Below are 20,022 nucleotides of genomic sequence, written 5' to 3'. Positions count from 1 at the left end.
GAAGAAGTAACAAGATGAACGATATAATTATTTCAATATTGCATGTTGCACCATTCAAAAAATATGATTAGCATTGGTGTGGTCACTGTGGGAGTATGGGTGAGGACACTGAGGGTGGGGAGGGGGGGGAGTGAGGATGGGGAGACTGAGGGTGGGAAGAGAGTGGGCAAGGGAGGAGTGGGTGAGGAGAGTGTTAGTGAGGGAGCGACGACAAGGCAAATGTGGGTGTGGAGAGAATGTGGTGGGAGGAGAGAGAACGGAGGGGAGAAAGAGTGTGAGGGTGGGGGCAAGTGTAGGTGAGTGTGTGATGGGGTAATTAATCAGACAGGAGGATGCAGACCCCACTCTGTCAACAGCAGTCTCAGCCATAACCAAATTAGCCCTTTAAATTGAAGCTGAATGGACAGCATCCTCATTCTGGTGCTGCTAGTATTAACCCAGGCCCAAGAGAAGGAGTTCACCAGACAAGGAGCACACTGAGCTAATCCTGGCACAGTCAGTGGGCTGATGTAGGGAGATTGCCAGAAGAGTTCCCATGCTCAAGGGCACTCAGTGTCTGACTGAAGCAACCAGTAACAGGAACATGAAGGTCCATTCACCAGTTTCTGGTGACCCTCTTTCCTGTAATCCCCTATCTGAACTTATTCACAACTGCACCCCTCCACCCACTCAAATACAGTTCACTTTCCCCTTACCCAAAGCACACACACTAACTGCAACTGTCCTGGGTGACCCCCTGCTGGATAATAATGAATCACCAGCCTCTGATTGGCCAACAGTTCTTGACAGGCACGATTTCCACCCCAGGACCCTTTCTCATCTGAGAAAAGCCTGACTACTAGGACGGAGTGGCACAAGATGTGGTGAATCTTCCTGAATAGAGGCAACATGTGGCTGGAGACAAAGGCCTGCCTCCTCCAATAGATGTACCCAAAATCTTATAGAGCTTTGAATAATCCACTAACTTTAAAACAAAAGAACATGGTAACATAGAGGCTATATTATTGAAGGAATGAAGGCTAAGAATATCTAGAAAGCTTCAGTTTGCATGACATCATGGCATTTTGAGAATTTGAATTTACTTTTTTCATTAAATCTGGAAATAAGGAAATCTGACTGTAAAATTAAAATCTCAGCTGGTTAATTAATCTTCCTTCAGTGAAGCAAACCTGCTATCCTTACCAAAACTGAGCCTTTATGTGACCACGGTCCCACACGAGCATCTTCACTATCCTTTGAAGTATCTTTGAGTACAGAACTTCAAAAAAAAACAATTAAATATGAGTGCCCAACTCCCAATTTCCAAGAACAAATTTAGAAAAACAGCTAACAATGATTTTTCAAAAGTATGAAAGCATAACGGCTGATTGATTGTTTGATTTCCAGACTGTTTCTTTAGGCTTAGAACATAGAACGTTACAGCGCAGTACAGGCCGTTCGGCCCGCGATGTTGCGCCAACATGCAAAATTAATCTGATGCCCATTTAACCTACACTGTTCCATTATTACCCATATGTATGTCCAATGCCCATTTAAGTGCCCTTAGCATCGGCGAGTCTACTACTGTTGTAGGCATGCAGTTCCACATCCCTACTACCCTCTGAGTAAAGAAACTACCCCTGATATCTGTCCTAAATCTAACACCCCTCAATTTAAAGCTATGTTCCTCATGTTAGCCTTCACCATCTGAGGAAAAAGCTTCTCACTGTTCACTCTACCTAACCCTCCGATTATCTTATATGTCTCGATTAAGTCACCTCTCAAAATTCTTCTTTCCAATGAAAACAGCCTCAGTTCCCTCAGCCTTTCCTTGTCAGACCTTCCTTCCATACCAGGCGACATCCTAGTAAATCTCCTCTGAACCCTTTCCAAAGTTTCCACGTCCGTCCTATAATGTGGCGACCAGAACTGGATGCATACTCTAAGTTTGGCCGTACCAGTGTCTTGTACAGCTGAAGCATGACCGTGTGGCTCCGAAATGCAATCCCCCTACCAATAAACACCAACATACCATCTGGCTTCTTAACAACGCTATCAACCCAGGTGGAATTTTCAGGAATTTCAGGGATTTATGCACCTGAACACCGAGATCTCTCTGTTCATCTATACTGCCAAGGATTTTACCATTAGCCCAATACTCTGCATTCATGTTACTTCTTTCAAAGTGAACTGCCTCACACTTTTACCACTTTTCAACCCAGCTCTGCATCTTATCCATGTCCCTCTGTAACCCACAACATCCTTCAGCACTATCCACAACTCTGCAAATTTACTAACCCATTCCTTCTATGCCCACATCCAGATCATTTGTAAAAATGACAAAGCACAGTGGCCCCAAAAGAGATCCTTGCGGCACACCACTAGTAACTGAGCTTCAAGATGAACATTTCCCATCAACCAACACCCTCTGTCTAATTTCAGCTAGCCAATTTCTGATCCAAACCACTTCATCTCCTGAAACTCTATTTTGTGCAATAGCCTACCATGTGGAACCTTATCAAATGCATTACACCACATCAACCACCTTACCTTCATCCACCTGTTTTGTCACTTTTTGAAGACCTCAATAAGGTTAGTTAGGCATGACCCACACTTCACAAAACCATGTTGACTATCCCTAATTAAATTATTCCTCTCCAGATGATTATAAGACTATCTCTTATAACCTTTTCCAACACCTTACCCACAACTGAGGTAAGGCTCACTGGCCTATAATTACCATGTTTGTGCAACTCCCCTTCTTAACAAGGAAACAACATTTGCTATCCTCCAGTCTTCTGTTGACAATGATGACATAAAGATTGAAGCCAAAGGCTCTGCAATCTCCTCACTGGCTTCCCAGAGAATCCAAGGATAAATCCCATCTGGCCCCAGGGTCTTATCTATTTTCATATCTTCCAAAATTGCTAAAACCTCCCCTTTGTCAACCTCAATCCCATCTAATCTTGTAGCTTGTATCTCCGTTTTGAGAACCGAAGCTCACTCACTTCAATAATTTCAGTCCGAGACAAGATCTGGATCAGTAGTGTCATTTATTTCGCTCTTGCAAGAGGGATGTGGTGTCTACTGTGTACAAAGGCAGTCACACACACACACACACTGAATTCAACTAGTACACAATATTTATGTAATTTGTTTCCCTTCTCTCCTCCCATTGCTCCTCCCCTGTTTACATCTCCCACTTCTCTAAGACCGGCGCCCATTACTCTTGTTTATCTCTTGCCTTATCCGTCCCTGTCTGTGACAAAATGCTTATTTCTGGCCTCACAAGGCCGTTTGACCACCTCCCTCTGTGGTCCATTGTTAGGTATATCCTCCTTCACTACCATCCGTTTCCCTTATTTGTTATGACCTGATGACCTCATGACTCCTTGATTGTGGTTTGTTGTTGTTTTTGCAGAAGCGGGAAACAGATGCTTATAACTATTGTTTGTACAGGCATATCTAGCTTAACCCCCTCCCCTCACAGCACCTTATCTATTTGTCTGTAACATCTACCATTGTTTGCAGACACATTTCATTCTTGCATGCACAATTTAGCTAATACAAAAACAATTATGTATTTCCTTCACATAGTTTTCATTCTTGTTGACTCAGCTCTTGGCTGAAGCAATTATACACTGGTGTGAGTTCATTTACCTTGCATAAGTAATTATGATTGCAGAAGTAACACTACTTTACCTATATCCCACATCCCTATTCTCACTAACATTGCCCTTTTCCAATGTGAATACTGACGAAAAGTATTCATTAAGCGCTTCCCCTATGTTCTCAGATTCCACACACAACTTTGCACTACTATCTTTGATTGGCCCTAATCTTACTCTACTCATTCTTTTATTCCTGATATACATGTAGAAAGTCTTGTGATTACTTCTGTTTGCATCTAGATATCCTATTGCCATTTGATTTCATATTTATTGAATGTCTCAATTTTAACAGCACTATATTCAGTTTACGATCAAGATTGATCTTTGATATTCACATGTTCCCACAGCCTGTCTGAGCCACCTACATTATTCTATAAATCAAATGTGCAGTTCTTTTAATTGAAAGAGATTTCTTTGTCCTAGGTTTGGTGAATAACACTGGGATCGACTGGTTTTTACCTTGGCCTCCTCAGGCTCTGCTTGCAGTTGCACAGTCATTCCTAGGTGAGAATGGAACACTTTGCTAATCGATTGAACAATATACACCAGAATGGATTTTTAAAGCAGTTAAAACCATTCCCTGACGAATTCTAGGTCCCAACCTCATGTTACTCTCAACACTATTTTTAAATTTAAATGGACTGACCAGGTGGTAGATGAATTTAGCAGTTCGTTATAAATGCTGAGCATCTCCAGAAGACAGAAGCTGCCTGTCTGGCACAGCCTCAAAAGCAGACAGTAGCAATTCTGCAGCTGATGGTGCCTTTCCATGGAGAACAGCATGTTCAGGAAAGGGCTTGGAGGGTAAACGAGCATGTCATGGACACCAGATTGAGGTACAATACTAAATGTATACCGAATTGGCTCTTCAAATGTCACCAAAATACATGGATAAAAACTGTTATGTTGGTTCTTCCTTTGGAACCAGGGAGACAAATGGTAAATCTCAACAGCAACACTTAATAACAGTCCCAGGTTCCACCCCTCCAAGCTACCTGACAAGCTGGCATAAAGAGACAGCACCTCCAACTTAGTTCAGAACAGAAACAAATTTTATTTTACCCTACTGTCATGCATCAAATTGCTCAACATTATCGGAGCAGGGTTTGAAAATCCTACTCTATTCCAAACATCCCCCTTAAATTTCATTAATATGTTAAAGGAGATGATAATTGGCAGCAAGTGGCTTTTCTATAACCTCCCCCATCCCCCACAGGCCTTTTAAAAATTGCAAAAGCTTTCAGGTGGCAGGGTGCAGTTCCACCCTGTGGGAAAGAGGCTGTTCAATCATGGCCATCGCTGTGCCTGCACCACCAGCAATTGAAACCCTGACTCACTGTTTCTTATACATAAATCATACATTGGTCAAGTCAATATGATATTCATTAATGATCTCATCTTGTTTGTGCCAAGTTAGCTAAATAATTACAAGCTCTTAAAGCCACAGATTCATACAAGAGCATTTTACATTGCTTTCCTTTGCAATGCTGGTTGTGCTGTTGAGAGTGAAGTAACTATAAAGGTTGGATACATACTAATGATCGTTTACTTGTTATTTTTCTTTGCAGGAAAGAATCCAATGATTCCTAGTGATCAATTTGAGAATGTGATAGACCATGTAGTTATGGTGCATGGGTCTGTCGAAAAATACAGCCTGCTATTCTTGCAGAAGCTAAGGCGCAGCAATTATGTCACTCCAAAAAACTACCTGGACTTCATCCATACATATGCCAGATTACTGGATGAGAAAGATCAATTTATTTTGGGTAGGGGATTATCTTTTGATGAAAGAAAGAATACTCAGACTAGATGTTTGAGGAAATTTGGTCATAAAGAAAACAATTAATTATTTTAAAATAAATTGGTCAAAAAAATTTGATTGAAAGCTTCCAAATTATGAGGCATCTGGACAAAATAGGTGTGGAGAAACTGTTCCCACTCATAAAGATGAAGAACCATGAGTAAAAGTTTTAAAGTGCTTTGCAAAAGAGGCAAATGCAAGGTAAGAAAAACCATTTACACACAGCAAATGGTCCAGATTTGGAATGCATTGCATGGAGGTGTGGTGGAGGCAAGTACAACTGAGGCATTCAACAAGGTATTGGATGTTTATTTTAATAAAAACAACTTACAAGATTATGAGAGAAAGACAAGAGATTGGCGCTAAGAGAAAATGCTCAGAGAACTGGTGCAGTCACAGTGGGCTTATATAGCCCGTCTGCTCTGTAATAATTGAGTTGTGCCAACATTTACTCTTAACTATAAATTTGTTTGCAAAATACGAACATTTGTTTAATTGTCATAGAGTCATAGAGATGTACAGCACAGAAACAGACCCTTTGGTCCAACTCGTCCATGCCGACCAGGTATCCCAACCAATCTAGTCCCACCTGCCAGCCTCCAAACCCTTCGTATTCATATACCCATCCAGATGCCTTTTAAATATTGCAATTGTACCAGCCTCTACCACTTCCTCTGGCAGCTCATTCCATACACGCACTACACTCTGCATGAAAAGGTTGCCCCTTAGGTCTCTTTTATATCTTTCTTCTCTCACCCTAAACCTATGCCCTCTAGTTCTGGACTCCCCCAACCCAAAGGAAAAGGCTTTGTCTATTCATATCCCTCATGATTTTGTAAACCTATATAAGGTCACCCCTCAGCCTCCGACGCTCCAGGGAAAACAGCCCCAGCCTATTCAACCTCTCCATATAGTTCAAATCCTCCAACCCTAACAATATTCTTGTAAATCTTTTCTGAACCCTTTCAAGTTTCACAATATCTTTCCGATAGGAAGGAGACCAGAATTACATACAATATTCCAACAGTGGCCTAACCAATGTCCTGTACAGCCGCAACATGACCTCCCAACTCCTGTACTCAATACTCTGACCAATAAAGGAAAGCATACCAAGCACCTTCTTCACTATCCTATCTACTTGCGACTCCACTTTCAAAGAGCTACGAACCTGCACTCCAAGGTTTCTTTGTTCAGCAACATGCCCTAGGACCTTACCATTAAGTGTATAAGTCCTCTTAAGATTTGCTTTCCAAAAATGCAGCACCTCACATTTATCTAAGTTAAACTCCATCTGCCACTTCTCAACCATTGGCCCATCTGGTCAAGATCCTGTTGTAATCTGAGATAATCTTCTTTTCTGTCCACTACACCTCCAATTTTGGTGTCATCTACAAATGTACTAACTATACCTCTTATGCTTACATCCAAATAATTTATATAAAGTAGAGGACCCAGCACCAATCCTTGTGGCACTCCACTGGTTACAGGCCTCCAGTCTGAAAACAACCCTCCACCACCTCCCTCTGTCTTCTACCTTTGAGCCAGTTCTGTATCCAAATGGTTAGTTCTCCCTGTATTCCATGTGATCTAACCTTGCTTCCCTTGAGGAACCTTGTCAACTGCCTTACTGAAGTCCATATAGATCACCTCCACCATTCTGCCCTCATTAATCCTCTTTGTTATTTCTTCAAAAAACTCAATCAAGTTTGTGAAACATGATTTCCTAAGCATAAAGCCATGATGATTATCCCTAATCAGTCCTTGCCTTTCCAAATACATGTACATCCTGTCCCTCAGGATTCCCTCCAACAACATGCCCATCACTGACGTCAGGATCATTGGTCTATAGGCTTGTCCTTACCACTTTTCTTAACAGTGGCACCACGTTAGCCAACCTCCAGTCTTCCGGCACCTCACCTGTGACTATCGATGATACAAATATCTCAGCAAGAGGCCCAGCAATCACTTCTCTAGCTTCCCACACAGTTCTAGGGTGCACCTGATCAGGTCCTGAGGATGTATCCACTTTTATGCGTTTCAAGACACCCAGCACTTCCTCCTCTGTAATATGAGTATTTCTCAAAATGTCACCATCTATTTCCCTACATTCTATATCTTCCATGTCCCTTTCCACAGTAAACACTGATGCAAAATACTCATTTAGTATCTCTCCATCTCCTGCAGCTCCACACAAAGGCCACCTTGCTGATCTTTGAGGGGTCCTATTCTCTCCCTAGTTACCCTTTTGTCCTTAATGTATTTGTACAAACCTTTTGGATTCTCCTTAACACTAATTTGCCAAAGCTATCTCATGTCATCTTTTTGCCCTCCTGACTTCTCTCTGAAGTGTATTCCTACTGCCTTTATACTCTTCTAAGGATTCACTTGATCTATCCTGTCTATACCTGGCATATGCTTCCTTCTTTTTCTTAACCAAAACCTCAATTTCTTTAGTCATCCAGCATTCCCTATACCTACCAGCCTTTCCTTTCACCCAAACAGGAATACACTTTCTCTGGTCTCTCGTTATCTAATTCCTGAAGGCTTCCCATTTTCCAGCAGTCCTGTGAACATCTGCCTCCAGTCAGTTTTTGAAAGTTCTTGCCTAAGACTGTCAAAATTGGCCTTTCTCCAATTTAGAACTTCAACTTTTAGATCTGGTCTATCCTTTTCCATCATTATTTCAAACCAATAGAATTATGGTGGCTGGCCCCAAAGTGCTCCCCCACTGACAACTCAGTCACCTGCCCTGCCTTATTTCCCAAGAGTAGGTCAAGTTTTGCACCTTCTCTAATAGGTACATCCACATACTGAATCAGAAAATTTTCTTGTACACACTTAACAAATTCCTCTCCATCTAAACCCTTAACACTATGGCAGTCCCAGTCTATGTTTGGAAAGTTAAAATCCTGTACCATAATTACCCTATTATTCTTATAGATAACTGAGATCTCCTTACAAATTTATTTCTCAATTTCCCTCTGACTATTAGGGGGTCTATAATACAATCCCAGTAAGGTGATCGTCCCTTTCTTATTTCTCAATTCCACCAAAATAATTTCCCTGGATGTATTTCCAGGAATATCCTCCCTCAGCATAGCTGTAATGCTATCCCTTATCAAAAACGCCCCTCCCCCTCCTCTCTTGCCTCCCCTTCTGCCCTTCCTGTAGCATTTGTATCCTTGAACATTAAGCTGCCAGTCCTGTCCATCCCTGAGCCATGTTTCTGTAATTGCTATGATACCCCAGTCCCATGTTCCTAACCATGCCCTGTGTTCATCTGCCTTCCCTGTTCGACTTCTTGCATTTGTGCCAATATTTAATCAAACTATGGAGAAAACATCATAATTTCCATATACTGCTATCTACAGCAAAAACTTTCTTGACTACAGAATCATTACAGAAAAGTATCAATAATGCTTCACAGACAAAAAGAGATGCTGGATCAGAAATTGGGGAGGGGTGGGGTGGTGATGGGGGAGAGATGTGCAGCGGTACCAAAAGGTAATCAATGATGTGAGTTTTAAGGAAGGTTTGTAGCTGAGTTCTCCAGGAGTTGGTGACGGGTCTGTTGCGTTTTTGATACATGTTATCTAGACTTTCGTATGCAAGGAACAATTTCCATGTTTGTGCTTAACGCAGGAATGTGTGAGGTGTTGCATTTTGGAAGGAGTTTCAAGATAGGGGAGTACTCAGTAAATGGCAGGATACTAAAAGCTCAGAGAAACAGAGGATCTTGGGTGTCTGGAATGCCCTGCCTGGGAGGGTAGTTGAGGCAAGTAACCTAACAACCTTTAAGAAGTACTTGGATGAGCACTAGAAATGTCACAACATTCAAGGCTGTGCACATAGTGCTAGAAGATAGAACTTGACTAAATATTTGCTGTAGCTTTACATGTAGCTTTTGATGGGCTGAATGGCCTCTTTGCTGTATTGTTCTGTGATATGAAATTTGGAAGCATTATAAACTATAAGGACAGTGTAGAAATTCAAAAGGATATTGACTGGTCGATGGAGTGGGCAGATAGATGGAGATTAATTTTTAAAAATGTGTTCATGGGATGTGAGTGCCATTTACTGGGGCCAGCATTAGTTGCTCTTGAGAAGGTAGTGGTGAGCTTGTTCATGGACCACTGCAGAACCATGTGTTGTAGGTAGATCCATGTTCAGGACCTCTGATATTTCAATCAAGTTATTCCCCATACATATAAAATCAAGTGGAAATAAGCCCAGTCTATTCAGCTTTTCCTTGTAAAACCACTCACTCATTCTAGGTTATCAAATCAGCAAACCTTCTGTGAACTGCCTCCACCTTGTTTATATTCTTGCTTAAGTAAGGAGACCTGATGTGGTCTCATCAATGACCTCTATGACTGTTTATGTTCAATTCCTGTTGTAATAAAGGATAACATTCCATTTGTCTTTTTGAATACATGTTGTACTTGCATGCTAACTTTTAGTGGCTCATGCGCAAGAACACTTAAATCTCTTTGCACCCCAGATTTCTGCGGTCATTTTCCATTTAGATAATACTCAGATTTTACATTCTTCCTGCCAAAGTGAATAACTTCAATTTTCCAGTATTGTACTCCATCTATCAGATATTTTGCTCACTCATTTAACTTACTGATATCTATCTGCAACACCTGTGTCCTCTCCACATGATCCTAACCCTATGTGCCAACTGTATCACTCAGGAGCACTTTCTACTGGAACCAAGCTCTCAGGGAGGTGGGAGATGTCTACAGAGTGCGAGTGGCAAAGGCTGACCGCAGCTACAATGGGGATGTGCTGCTGCTGATTTAATAAAGGCAGTCTGCAGCAACTTGGAAATCCAGCAGTCACAAAAGTGACTGAACAGCCAAATAAGAGCTAATGTGTTCTAATCTGAATCCAGGTGCCCATAGTTCCAAAACTTTTCTCATCAAAACATCAAAAATGTTCACTTTTGTTGTGGTTCTGTTCGCCGAGCTGGGAATTTGTGTTGCAGACGTTTCGTCCCCTGTCTAGGTGACATCCTCAGTGCTTGGGAGCCTCCTGTGAAGCGCTTCTGTGATGTTTCCTCCAGCATTTATAGTGGCTTGTCTCTGCCGCTTCCGGTTGTCAGTTCCAGCTGTCCGCTGCAGTGGCCGGTATATTGGGTCCAGATCGATGTGTTTGTTGATAGAATCTGTGGATGAGTGCCGTGCTTCTAGGAATTCTCTGGCTGTTCTCTGTTTGGCTTGTCCTATAATAGTAGTGTTATCCCAGTCAAATTCATGTTGCTTGTCATCTGAGTGTGTGGCTACTAAGGATAGCTGGTCATGTTGTTTCGTGGCTAGTTGGTGTTCATGGATATGGATCGTTAGCTGTCTTCCTGTTTGTCCTATGTAGTGTTTTGTGCAGTCCTTGCATGGGATTTTGTACACTACATTGGTTTTGCTCATGCTGGGTATCGCGTCCTTCGTCCTGGTGAGTTGTTGTCTGAGAGTGGCTGTTGGTTTGTGTGCTGTTATGAGTCCTAGCGGTCGCAGTAGTCTCGCTGTCAGTTCAGAAATGTTTTGGATGTATGGTAGTGTGGCTAGTCCTTTGGGTTGTAGCATGTCCTCATTCCATTATCTTTCCCTTAGGCATCTGTTGATGAAATTGCGGGTTATCCGTTTTTGGCGAATACATTGTAGAGGTGTTCTTCTTCCTCTTTTTGCAGTTCTGGTGTCCTGCAGTGTGTTGTGGCCCTTTTGAACAGTGTCTTGATGCAACTTCTTTTGTGTGTGTTGGGGTGGTTGCTTTCGTAGTTTAGGACTTGGTCTGTGTGTGTGGCTTTCCTGTATACCTTTGTGGTGAAATCTCCGTTCGGTGTTCTCTGTACCCTCACGTCTAGGAATGGGAGTTGGTTGTCCTTTTCTTCCTCTCTAGTGAATCGGATTCCTGTGAATGTGGCGTTGATGATCCGGTGTGTGTTCTCTATTTCTGTGTTTTTAATGATTATAAAGGTATCATCTACATATCTGACCCAGAGTTTGGGTTGAATTTGCGGTAAGACTGTTTGTTCTAATCTTTGCATTACCGCTTCTGCTATGAGTCCAGAGATGGGTGAGCCCATGGGTGTGCCGTTGATTTGTTCATATATTTGGTTGTTGAATGTGAAGTGTGTTGTGAGGCACAGTTGAGAGGCAAGGACTGTACAAAACACTACATAGGACAAACAGGAAGACAGCTAACGGTCCGCATCCATGAGCACCAACTAGCCACGAAACGACATGACCAGCTATCCTTAGTAGCCACACACTCAGATGACAAGCAACATGAGTTCGACTGGGACAACACTACTATTATAGGACAAGCCAAACAGAGAATAGCCAGGGAATTCCGAGAGGCATGGCACTCATCCACAGATTCAATCAATAAGCACATCGACCTGGACCCAATATACCGGCCACTGCAGCGGACAGCTAGAATTGACAACCAGAAGCGGCAGATACAAATCACTATAAATGTTAGAGGAAACATCACAGAAGCACTTCACAGGAGGCTCCCAAGCACTGAGGATGTCACCTAGACAGGGGACGAAACGTCTGCAACACAAATTCCCAGCTCAGCGAACAGAACCACAACAACGAGCACCCGAGCTACGAATCTTCTCACAAACTTTGAATGTTCACTTTTCCCAGTTTTGAATCTGACAGCTGTGCACGAACATGCATCAGACTTTTCGGGTTTGCTGAATTCACGGTTGAAGATTGCAATCTTGTTTTCCCCACTCATTAATAAGTTCCTCAAGGCTCTTACTGATTCCAACTTCTCACCTCCTGCCCTCATTTTGAAAACAGAAACAAGTCCTGAAGTCATCAGGAGTTGAGACTCCTCCTGTAATGTAATTTTTAAATTATGTTTGTACCTGTTTCTGAATCTGCCAATGATGGAAGATCTGACTATGAATGGTTAACACCAACCAATTAAAATTCACTCTCCATTTTTCTGTCTCCCCACAGCTCAATGTAAGCGTTTGGAGGGAGGTTTGGATAAGTTAAAGGAAGCCAGTATTCAGTTAGCAGAGTTAAACTTGAAACTTGCAGAACAAAAGATTATATTGGCAGAGAAAACAGAAGCCTGTGAAGCTCTGTTGGCAGAAATTTCCATCAACACTGCTGTTGGTAAGGCCAGCTGAGTTGGAAGATATTGGATACATTGTGAATTATTAACTGTTTGTACCTTCAAGACCCACAGGTAATGCTAACACTATTCATCAGTACAAAGAGATGTATATTTCAGAATTTGCTTTTATTTTAATCACAGTGGCCTAGAAATTCCTCTCAATAGTTCAGTCCAGTTCTGAAACGGCAGGAATGGCACCCAACTTGCATGGAGCAGCAGGGAACAAGCATACCCGACACAATCACAGTCACACACACTTGTACATACACATGTACACATGCACACATACACACGGACATGCATTCACACACTGAGGCCAAACCTGTAGAACGTGACTAGGGGAACTGCATCAATTTCTGTTCTGATTTATCTGGAATTTCTTGAAGTGAGCAGTTGCCATGTTTTAGTCTTAATTAGTGACAGGAGGAGGCTATGCAGCTCTATATCATCACTAATAGTCGTGGCTGATTTAAATCAGGACTCAATGTATCTGTTTCACTTGTGCATTTGCTGCCAACAGTTGTAGAAGATTAGTGTATCACCTTTGGAATGACATTAAGGAGCTTTAAAATTGCACTAAATCCAGTACAATGTGTAAATAAATGCAGATTTACAACTCCTTCTACTTAATTTTTTTCAGCTGAGGAGAAGAAGCAGCTTGCAGAAGAGAAAGCTTTTGAGATAGAGGAACAGAATAAGGTGATAGCAGTGGAAAAGCAGGATGCAGAAAATTCCTTGGCTGAAGCTTTGCCTGCTTTGGAGGCTGCCAGAGTAGCATTGCAGAGTTTGGATAAGTCTGATGTCACTGAGATCAGGTAATCCTGAACAATCAGCTTCTCTGATTTTAAATTTCTGATTGTATCTTCAACTCCCTCTGCGGTCTTGCTTCTCTCTTTTTCTGTTCTCTCCTCCAGTTCTTCAATCATCTGAGTAATTTATGTTCCTGTATGATGGCCACATGCACACCCTCAATATTAATTGCATTGTCATTTGTGATTTGTGTCTTTAGCTGCCTAGTTCCAAAGCTCCCCAACCCCTCCACATCTTTATTTGTCTTGCCTCCTCAAAGATCTCCTGAGGTCCCCATCATCTCAGATGCCAGTCTTTCCAAACAGTTTGAATCACTATCTATTAGTAAAAATCTGAAGGCATATGATACTGCAGTTGACCCAGACAACATCCCAACAAAATGTTGAAGACCACAGATCTAGTATTAGCCACACCTCTAGCAGTACGATAATGGCGTTGACCTGAAAATGTAGAAAATTGCCCAAGTATTTCCTGTTTACAAAAAGCAGGACGAATCCAACCCAGCCACTTATAGCACATCAGTCTGCTGTCAATCATAAGCAAAGTGATGGAAGTTGTTATCAACAATGCTGTCAAGCAGCACTTGCTTAGCAATAACCTGCGCTCTGAGGTCCAATTTGGGTTCTGCCAAGGTCAGTCGATTACTGACCTCAATACAATGAACTAAAGAGCTGAACTCTAGAGGGGAGGCAGAAGTGACTGCCCTTGACATTCAGCTGTATTTGACTGAATGTGACATTAAGGAGCCCCATTAAATTAGAGTCAGTGGGAATCAGGGGGGACAACATACCTCGTAAAAAGTAAGGGCAGCACGGTGAGTCAGATATTAGCACTGCTGCCTCACAGCACCAGGGACCCAGGTTTGATTCTAGCCTTGGGCAACAATCTGTATGGAGTTTGCACATTCTCCTCGTGTCTGCGTGGGTTTCCTCCGGGTGCTCTGGTTTCCTCCCAAAGTCCAAAGATGTGCAGGTCAGGTGAATTGGTCATGCTAAATTGCCCATGGTGTTAGGTGTATTGGTCAGCGGTAAATAAGTGTAGGAAAATGGGTCTGGGTGGGTTACTCTTCGGAGGGTCCATGTGGACATGTTGGACCAGATGGATTGTTTCACACTGTAGGGAATCTAAAAGATGGTCATCATTGTTGGAGATTAGTCATCTTAGCTCCAGAACATCTCTACAGAAGTTCCTCAGGGTAGTGTCCTAGGCTCAAACAACTTCAGCTGCTTCATCAATTACATTCCCTCCGTCATAAGGTCAGAAATGGAATGTTCACTGGAGCTTGCACAATTCACACCACCTCAGATACTGAAGCAGTCTGTGTCCAATTGCAGCAATTTCTGGACAATATCCAGGCTTCAGCTGATAATTTGCAAGCAGGATTTGTGTCATATAAGTGCCAGTGACTGTCTTCAATAATAGAGAATCTCACTGTCAGCCCTTGTCTTTCAGAGACATTATCTTTGCTGTATTCTCCATTAACAACATCCTGCAGGTTACCGTTGACCAGAAATTGATTTAGATCTACCATATAAATAAGTGGCTGTAAGAAGGTTAAGTGGTTAAGAATTCTATAATAAGTAACTCACCTTCTGACTCCTTGAATCCAGTCCACTATCTGTACAATACAAGCCAGGAGTTGAGTGCATCTCCAACAACACTCAAGCTTGACACCATCCAGGACAAAGCAGCCCTTTTGATTGGCACTATATCCACTGCTGATGTGCAGTAGTAGTAGTAGTATGGACTACCTACAAGATTCACTACAGAAATTTACCAATGCTCCTTCAACAGCACTTTCCCAAACCACTGTCTGTATTGTCTCGAAGAATAGGGGCAGCATATGTATGTGAACATCACCACCTGCAATTTCCACTCTAAGACAAGTACCATCCTAACTTGGAAATAAATCACTACTCCTTCAAAATCCTGGAACTCCCTCTGTAACAGCACTGTGGAGTCCCTTCACCGCGTGGACTGCAGCAGTTCAGGAAGTCAACTCACCTCTTCACGGGCAACTAGGGAAGGGCAATAAATGTATGCAAAGCCAGCAAAATCCACATCCCCTCAAACCAAAAGGTAAAAAGCCTATCCCTGAGCAATATTTTGATAATTGACTCTATTATCTAAGTGGCTTTCTCAAACTTTGTATTTTAATGCTTTTGTGATGTGCCTTGCATTGCTTTGTTGCATTAAAATTGTTGCAAAGATAAAATTGGTGTTAGCACCCACCTTCATGTCTGTGATATCAATATTCTTAGGCTGTTTCATTCCAATAACAATGCTTTTGATAGTTTTGTTAAAGTAATTGTTAAATTTTGTTAAAATAAGATAGTTGGTGATGTAAAATGGCTGATGTTATGTACATGCACTTTCATAAGGTTATAATTATATGTTCAAAGGTTATTTGATAGTGTCACAAATAAACCTGTAAGCAAAATAGTAGCCCATGGGATTAGAGGAACTCTAGCAGCATGGCTGCAGAATTAACTGAGTAACTGATAATAGAGAGCAGTTGTGAACAGTAACCTCAGTGACAGAAGGAAGGGATACAAAGGGGAAAACATTTCAAAGTAAAAATTGCAAAACATGTTTGTTTATTCGTTCATGGAATAATGGCATTACTGGCTGGGCCAATATTTATTGCCCAGAGGGCAGTTTAAGAGTCAACCACATTTTGGAGCAGACCTCACTTGTATATTTTTCCCATTTGATAAATTTATTGACCTTAATTGGAGACAGGTATCTGCAGTGCCTGATAAATAATGAATGTATCTGGTGCTAATTATGGAGGATGATATCAGAGAAATGGCAGTCCCCCTACAGCAAACAGGGAACCAAGGCACTGATGTGAACTTTATTTTGAATGAAACATTCTTTGAATGATATAACCCAGTTTCGGTTCTGTCAGGGTCACTCAGTCTTGGTTCAAATACGGAGAAAAGAGCTGAATTCTAGAGGGGAGGGGAGAATGACAGCCCTTAATGTCAAGGCTGCATTCAACTGAGTGTGCCATCAAGATGCCCTAGGAAAACTGGAATCAATGGATAGAAGGGGGAACATTCTCTGGTTATACCTGGCATAGAGGAAGATGGTCGTGGTTGTTAGGAGGTCATTTATCTCTGCTCTCAGGACATCTCTACAAGTGTTCCTCAGGGTGGTGTCCTTGGCCCAACCATCTTCAGTTGCTTCATCAACGACCTTCCCTTCATCATTAGGTCAGAAATGGGGATGCTGACAGTGATGACTGCACAATGTTCAGCACCATTTGTGATTCCTCAGAGACTGAAGCTGTCCATGTTCAAATGCAACAAGATCTGGACAATATCCAGACTTCGGCTGGCAAGTGACAAGTAACATTTGTGCCAATTGTCAAGCTAAGACCATCACTAATAAGAGACAATCTAACCACCACCCCTTTACACTCAGTGGTGTTACCATCACTGAATCTCCCAGTATCAACATCCTGGGTGTTTTCATTAACCAGAAATTCAACTCAACTCGCCACACAAACACAGTGGCTACAAGAGCAGGTCAGAGGCGAGCAATACTGCACCAAGTAACTCGCCTCGTGACTCCCCAAAAGCCTGTCCACAAGTGAAACTGTTTCCATTATTGATTGGTGCTTGGATGAACATTTTGATTATTCGATTGCACAGTTTGTGATTCTTTGGTAGCTGCACAGATCTCTCCTTCTGGCAACCCTATAGACGTGTATGAAATTAGTCATGAGACACCTCATTTGCACAAGTTGAGTAGGGATAGCCTGTGTGCCCCAACACCTGAAGTCTGTGGTGTTGATGATTTTGTTTTTAGTGATGAAAAATATTGAGGTGAAAAGAAATATTTGATTTAAAACAATCCCACCTGCATTTCCATCAACACTCAAGAAGCTTGACACTAGTCAGGACAAAGCACCCCATTTGATTAGCAAATATCTGTTCCCTGCACCACCGACGCTCAGTAGCAGCAGTGTGTACAATCTATAAGATGCACTGCAGAAATTCACCAAAGATCCTCAGACATGACCATGTTCATCTAGAAGGGCAAGGGCAACAAGTACATGGGATCGCCACCACCTTCAAGTTTCCCTCCAAGCTATTGCCTATCCTGACTTGGGAATATGTCACCGTTCCTTCATTGTTGCTAGGTCAAAATCCTGGAATATCTTCCCTAAGGGCATTGTGGGTCAACTTACAGAAGCTAGGTAAAAACAATGACTGCAGATGCTGGAAACCAAATTCTGGGTTAGTGGTGCTGAAAAAGCACAGCAGTTCAGACAGCATCCGAGGAGCAGTAAAATCAACGTTTCGGGCAAAAGCCCTTCATCAGGAATACAGAAGCTGCACTGCAGTGGTTCAAGAAGGCAGCTCACCACTGTCTTCTCATGGACAACTAGGGATGGGCAATAAATGCTGGCCAGCCAGCAACACCCACATCCCACTAATGAATTTTTAAAAACTGCCTTCTTATTACAGAATAATGTTAATTTGTGAAGAATTAAAGGGCAGATTTGAGTTACAAGGTAACTGCTCTCCCACTGATTAGAATTTATTAATAATATTTTGTTGCAGCATTTGATAACTTTTCAGTTTTTTATCTGGAAAGGTCATTTGCAAAACCACCAAGACAAGTACAAACTGTTTGCGAATGTATCCTTGTCATGAGAGGATATAAAGAGATTAACTGGAAATCTGCCAAAGGCATGATGTCAGAGGCAAACTTCTTGAAGGTCCTAATGGAAATGGATTGTGATGCTATTGGACAGAATCAAGTCAAAACCGTAAAAGGTAAATGCATGACTAGAAGTGAAATTGTTTCTATTATTGATTGGAGTGGGGTTTAGTAACTTTTTAACAAATAGATGGTGAGATTTTGATTGTTCGATTGCACAGTTTGTGATTCTTTGGTAGCTGCACAGATCTCTCCTTCTGGCAACCCTATAGACGTGTATAAAATTAGTCATGAGACACCTCATTTGCACAAGTTGAGTAGGGATAGCCTGTGTGCCCCAACACCTGAAGTCTGTGGTGTTGATGATTTTGTTTTTTTGTGATGAAAAATATTGAGGTGAAAAGAAATATTTGATTTAAAATGATCCCACCTGCATTTCCATCCCCTCTGTTGGTCTCACTTTTTAATAATTGTTGATATTACTGACAAAGCTATCAATTATTACTTATCCTTAATGATTTGACACAGCTACAAGGCTACCGTCATTGTTGAGGAACTGGAGTCATATTAATAGCAGGTTTTCTTCCTCAAAGAACATAAAGAATAAGTTACACTTCTCTAACAATTCAGAAACTTCACAATTACTGTTTTTATTGTTATTTTGTGGGATGTGGGCATCACTGGCAAGACCAACATTTATTGTATGTCCTGAATTGAACTCTGCAGCCATTTCGAAGGGTAGTTAAGAGTTGATCAGCTTGCTTTGTGTCTGGAGTCACATGTAGACCACACCAGCTAAGTATAGCAGATTTCCTTCCCTAAAGAACATTAGTGAATCAGGGGGAATTTATGACAATTGATGAAAGCTGCAAGACCACCCCTATCAAAACTTTCAAAGCTTTCCATTCCAAATGTAATGATTGAATTCAGAATTCACTGGTTGACTTGGTGGATCTGAACCCATGTGGCTCTGGATTATCAACCCTGTGACATCCACACTTTGCCACCATTTCTCCTTTTTTACTGGTACTAGTTTTTAATTGTCAAATTATTGAATTGATTCACAAACTATCATGATGAAATTTGAGTTTATATTCTCTGCAATACTTATAAGGCCTATTGAATGTTTTTTTAATAAAATAGCTATCACATTGGCACTCTGCTATGGCTATTGTGGCTTCTTTCAATGGAACACAATAGTGCAGGGTCCCACTGTGATCCAGGAAGCCTGATACTCCTCCAACCCCATAGAAACCACTGACAGATGACAGGCTACAGAACAGTCATCTCCAGACTTTGCCTCTGCACTGTCAGTGATGGAAATGGAATAGAAGGTCTATTCTGATTCAGGGCCAATATGTCTTTTTTATTCACTTATTGAGTGGGCATCACTGGCTGGTCACCATTTTTTATTGATTGTCCCTAGTTGCCCTTGAGAAGGTGGTGGTGAGCGGCCTTCTCGAACTGCTGAAATTTACCTGCTGACTGTCCTGAGGGAGAGAATTCCAGGTTTTCAGCTGGTAACACTGAAGGGACAGTGATATATTTCCAAGGATAGTGAATGGCTCAGTGGGGAACTTGCAGGGGTGGCGTTCCCATGTATCTGTTTCCCTTATCCTTAGATGGAAGTGATTGTGTATTTGAAACATACTAAGGATCTTTGGTGAATTTCTGCAGTGTGTCTTATGGATAGTAAACACGCTGCTGCTGACTGCCAGTGGTGGAGAGAATGGACGCTTGTGGATATGATGCCAATCAAGCAGGTTGCTTTGTTCTCACTAGTGTCAAACTTCTTGATTGTTGTTGGACCTGACCCATTCAGGAAAGTGTAGAATATTTCATCACACACCTAACTTGTGCCTTGTAGATACAGGACAGGCTTTGGGAATTCAGGAAATTAGTTACTTGCCGCAGTATTCCTTGCCTTTGACCTGCTGTTGTAGTCACTCTATG

At 41.8% G+C, this 20,022-nt stretch overlaps 1 protein-coding gene across 1 annotated transcript in view; it reads left to right on the top strand.

Annotated features, from left to right (window-relative positions):
- dnah10 (dynein axonemal heavy chain 10) overlaps positions 1-20,022 on the top strand; it is a 320,465-nt gene that overhangs the window by 234,864 nt on the left and 65,579 nt on the right. Inside the window, exons 55-59 of the mRNA XM_072587595.1 lie at positions 4,074-4,154; positions 5,219-5,416; positions 12,423-12,584; positions 13,226-13,400; positions 18,004-18,185. Coding sequence (XP_072443696.1) covers positions 4,074-4,154; positions 5,219-5,416; positions 12,423-12,584; positions 13,226-13,400; positions 18,004-18,185 — 798 coding nt within the window. The remainder of the gene's footprint in view (positions 1-4,073; positions 4,155-5,218; positions 5,417-12,422; positions 12,585-13,225; positions 13,401-18,003; positions 18,186-20,022) is intronic.

Source organism: Chiloscyllium punctatum, chromosome 17 (assembly GCF_047496795.1).
Source record: "Chiloscyllium punctatum isolate Juve2018m chromosome 17, sChiPun1.3, whole genome shotgun sequence".
Taxonomy (NCBI): domain Eukaryota; kingdom Metazoa; phylum Chordata; class Chondrichthyes; order Orectolobiformes; family Hemiscylliidae; genus Chiloscyllium; species Chiloscyllium punctatum.
The sequence above is the reverse complement of the archived record's forward strand: the minus strand, read 5'-3'. Positions and strand labels throughout refer to the sequence as shown.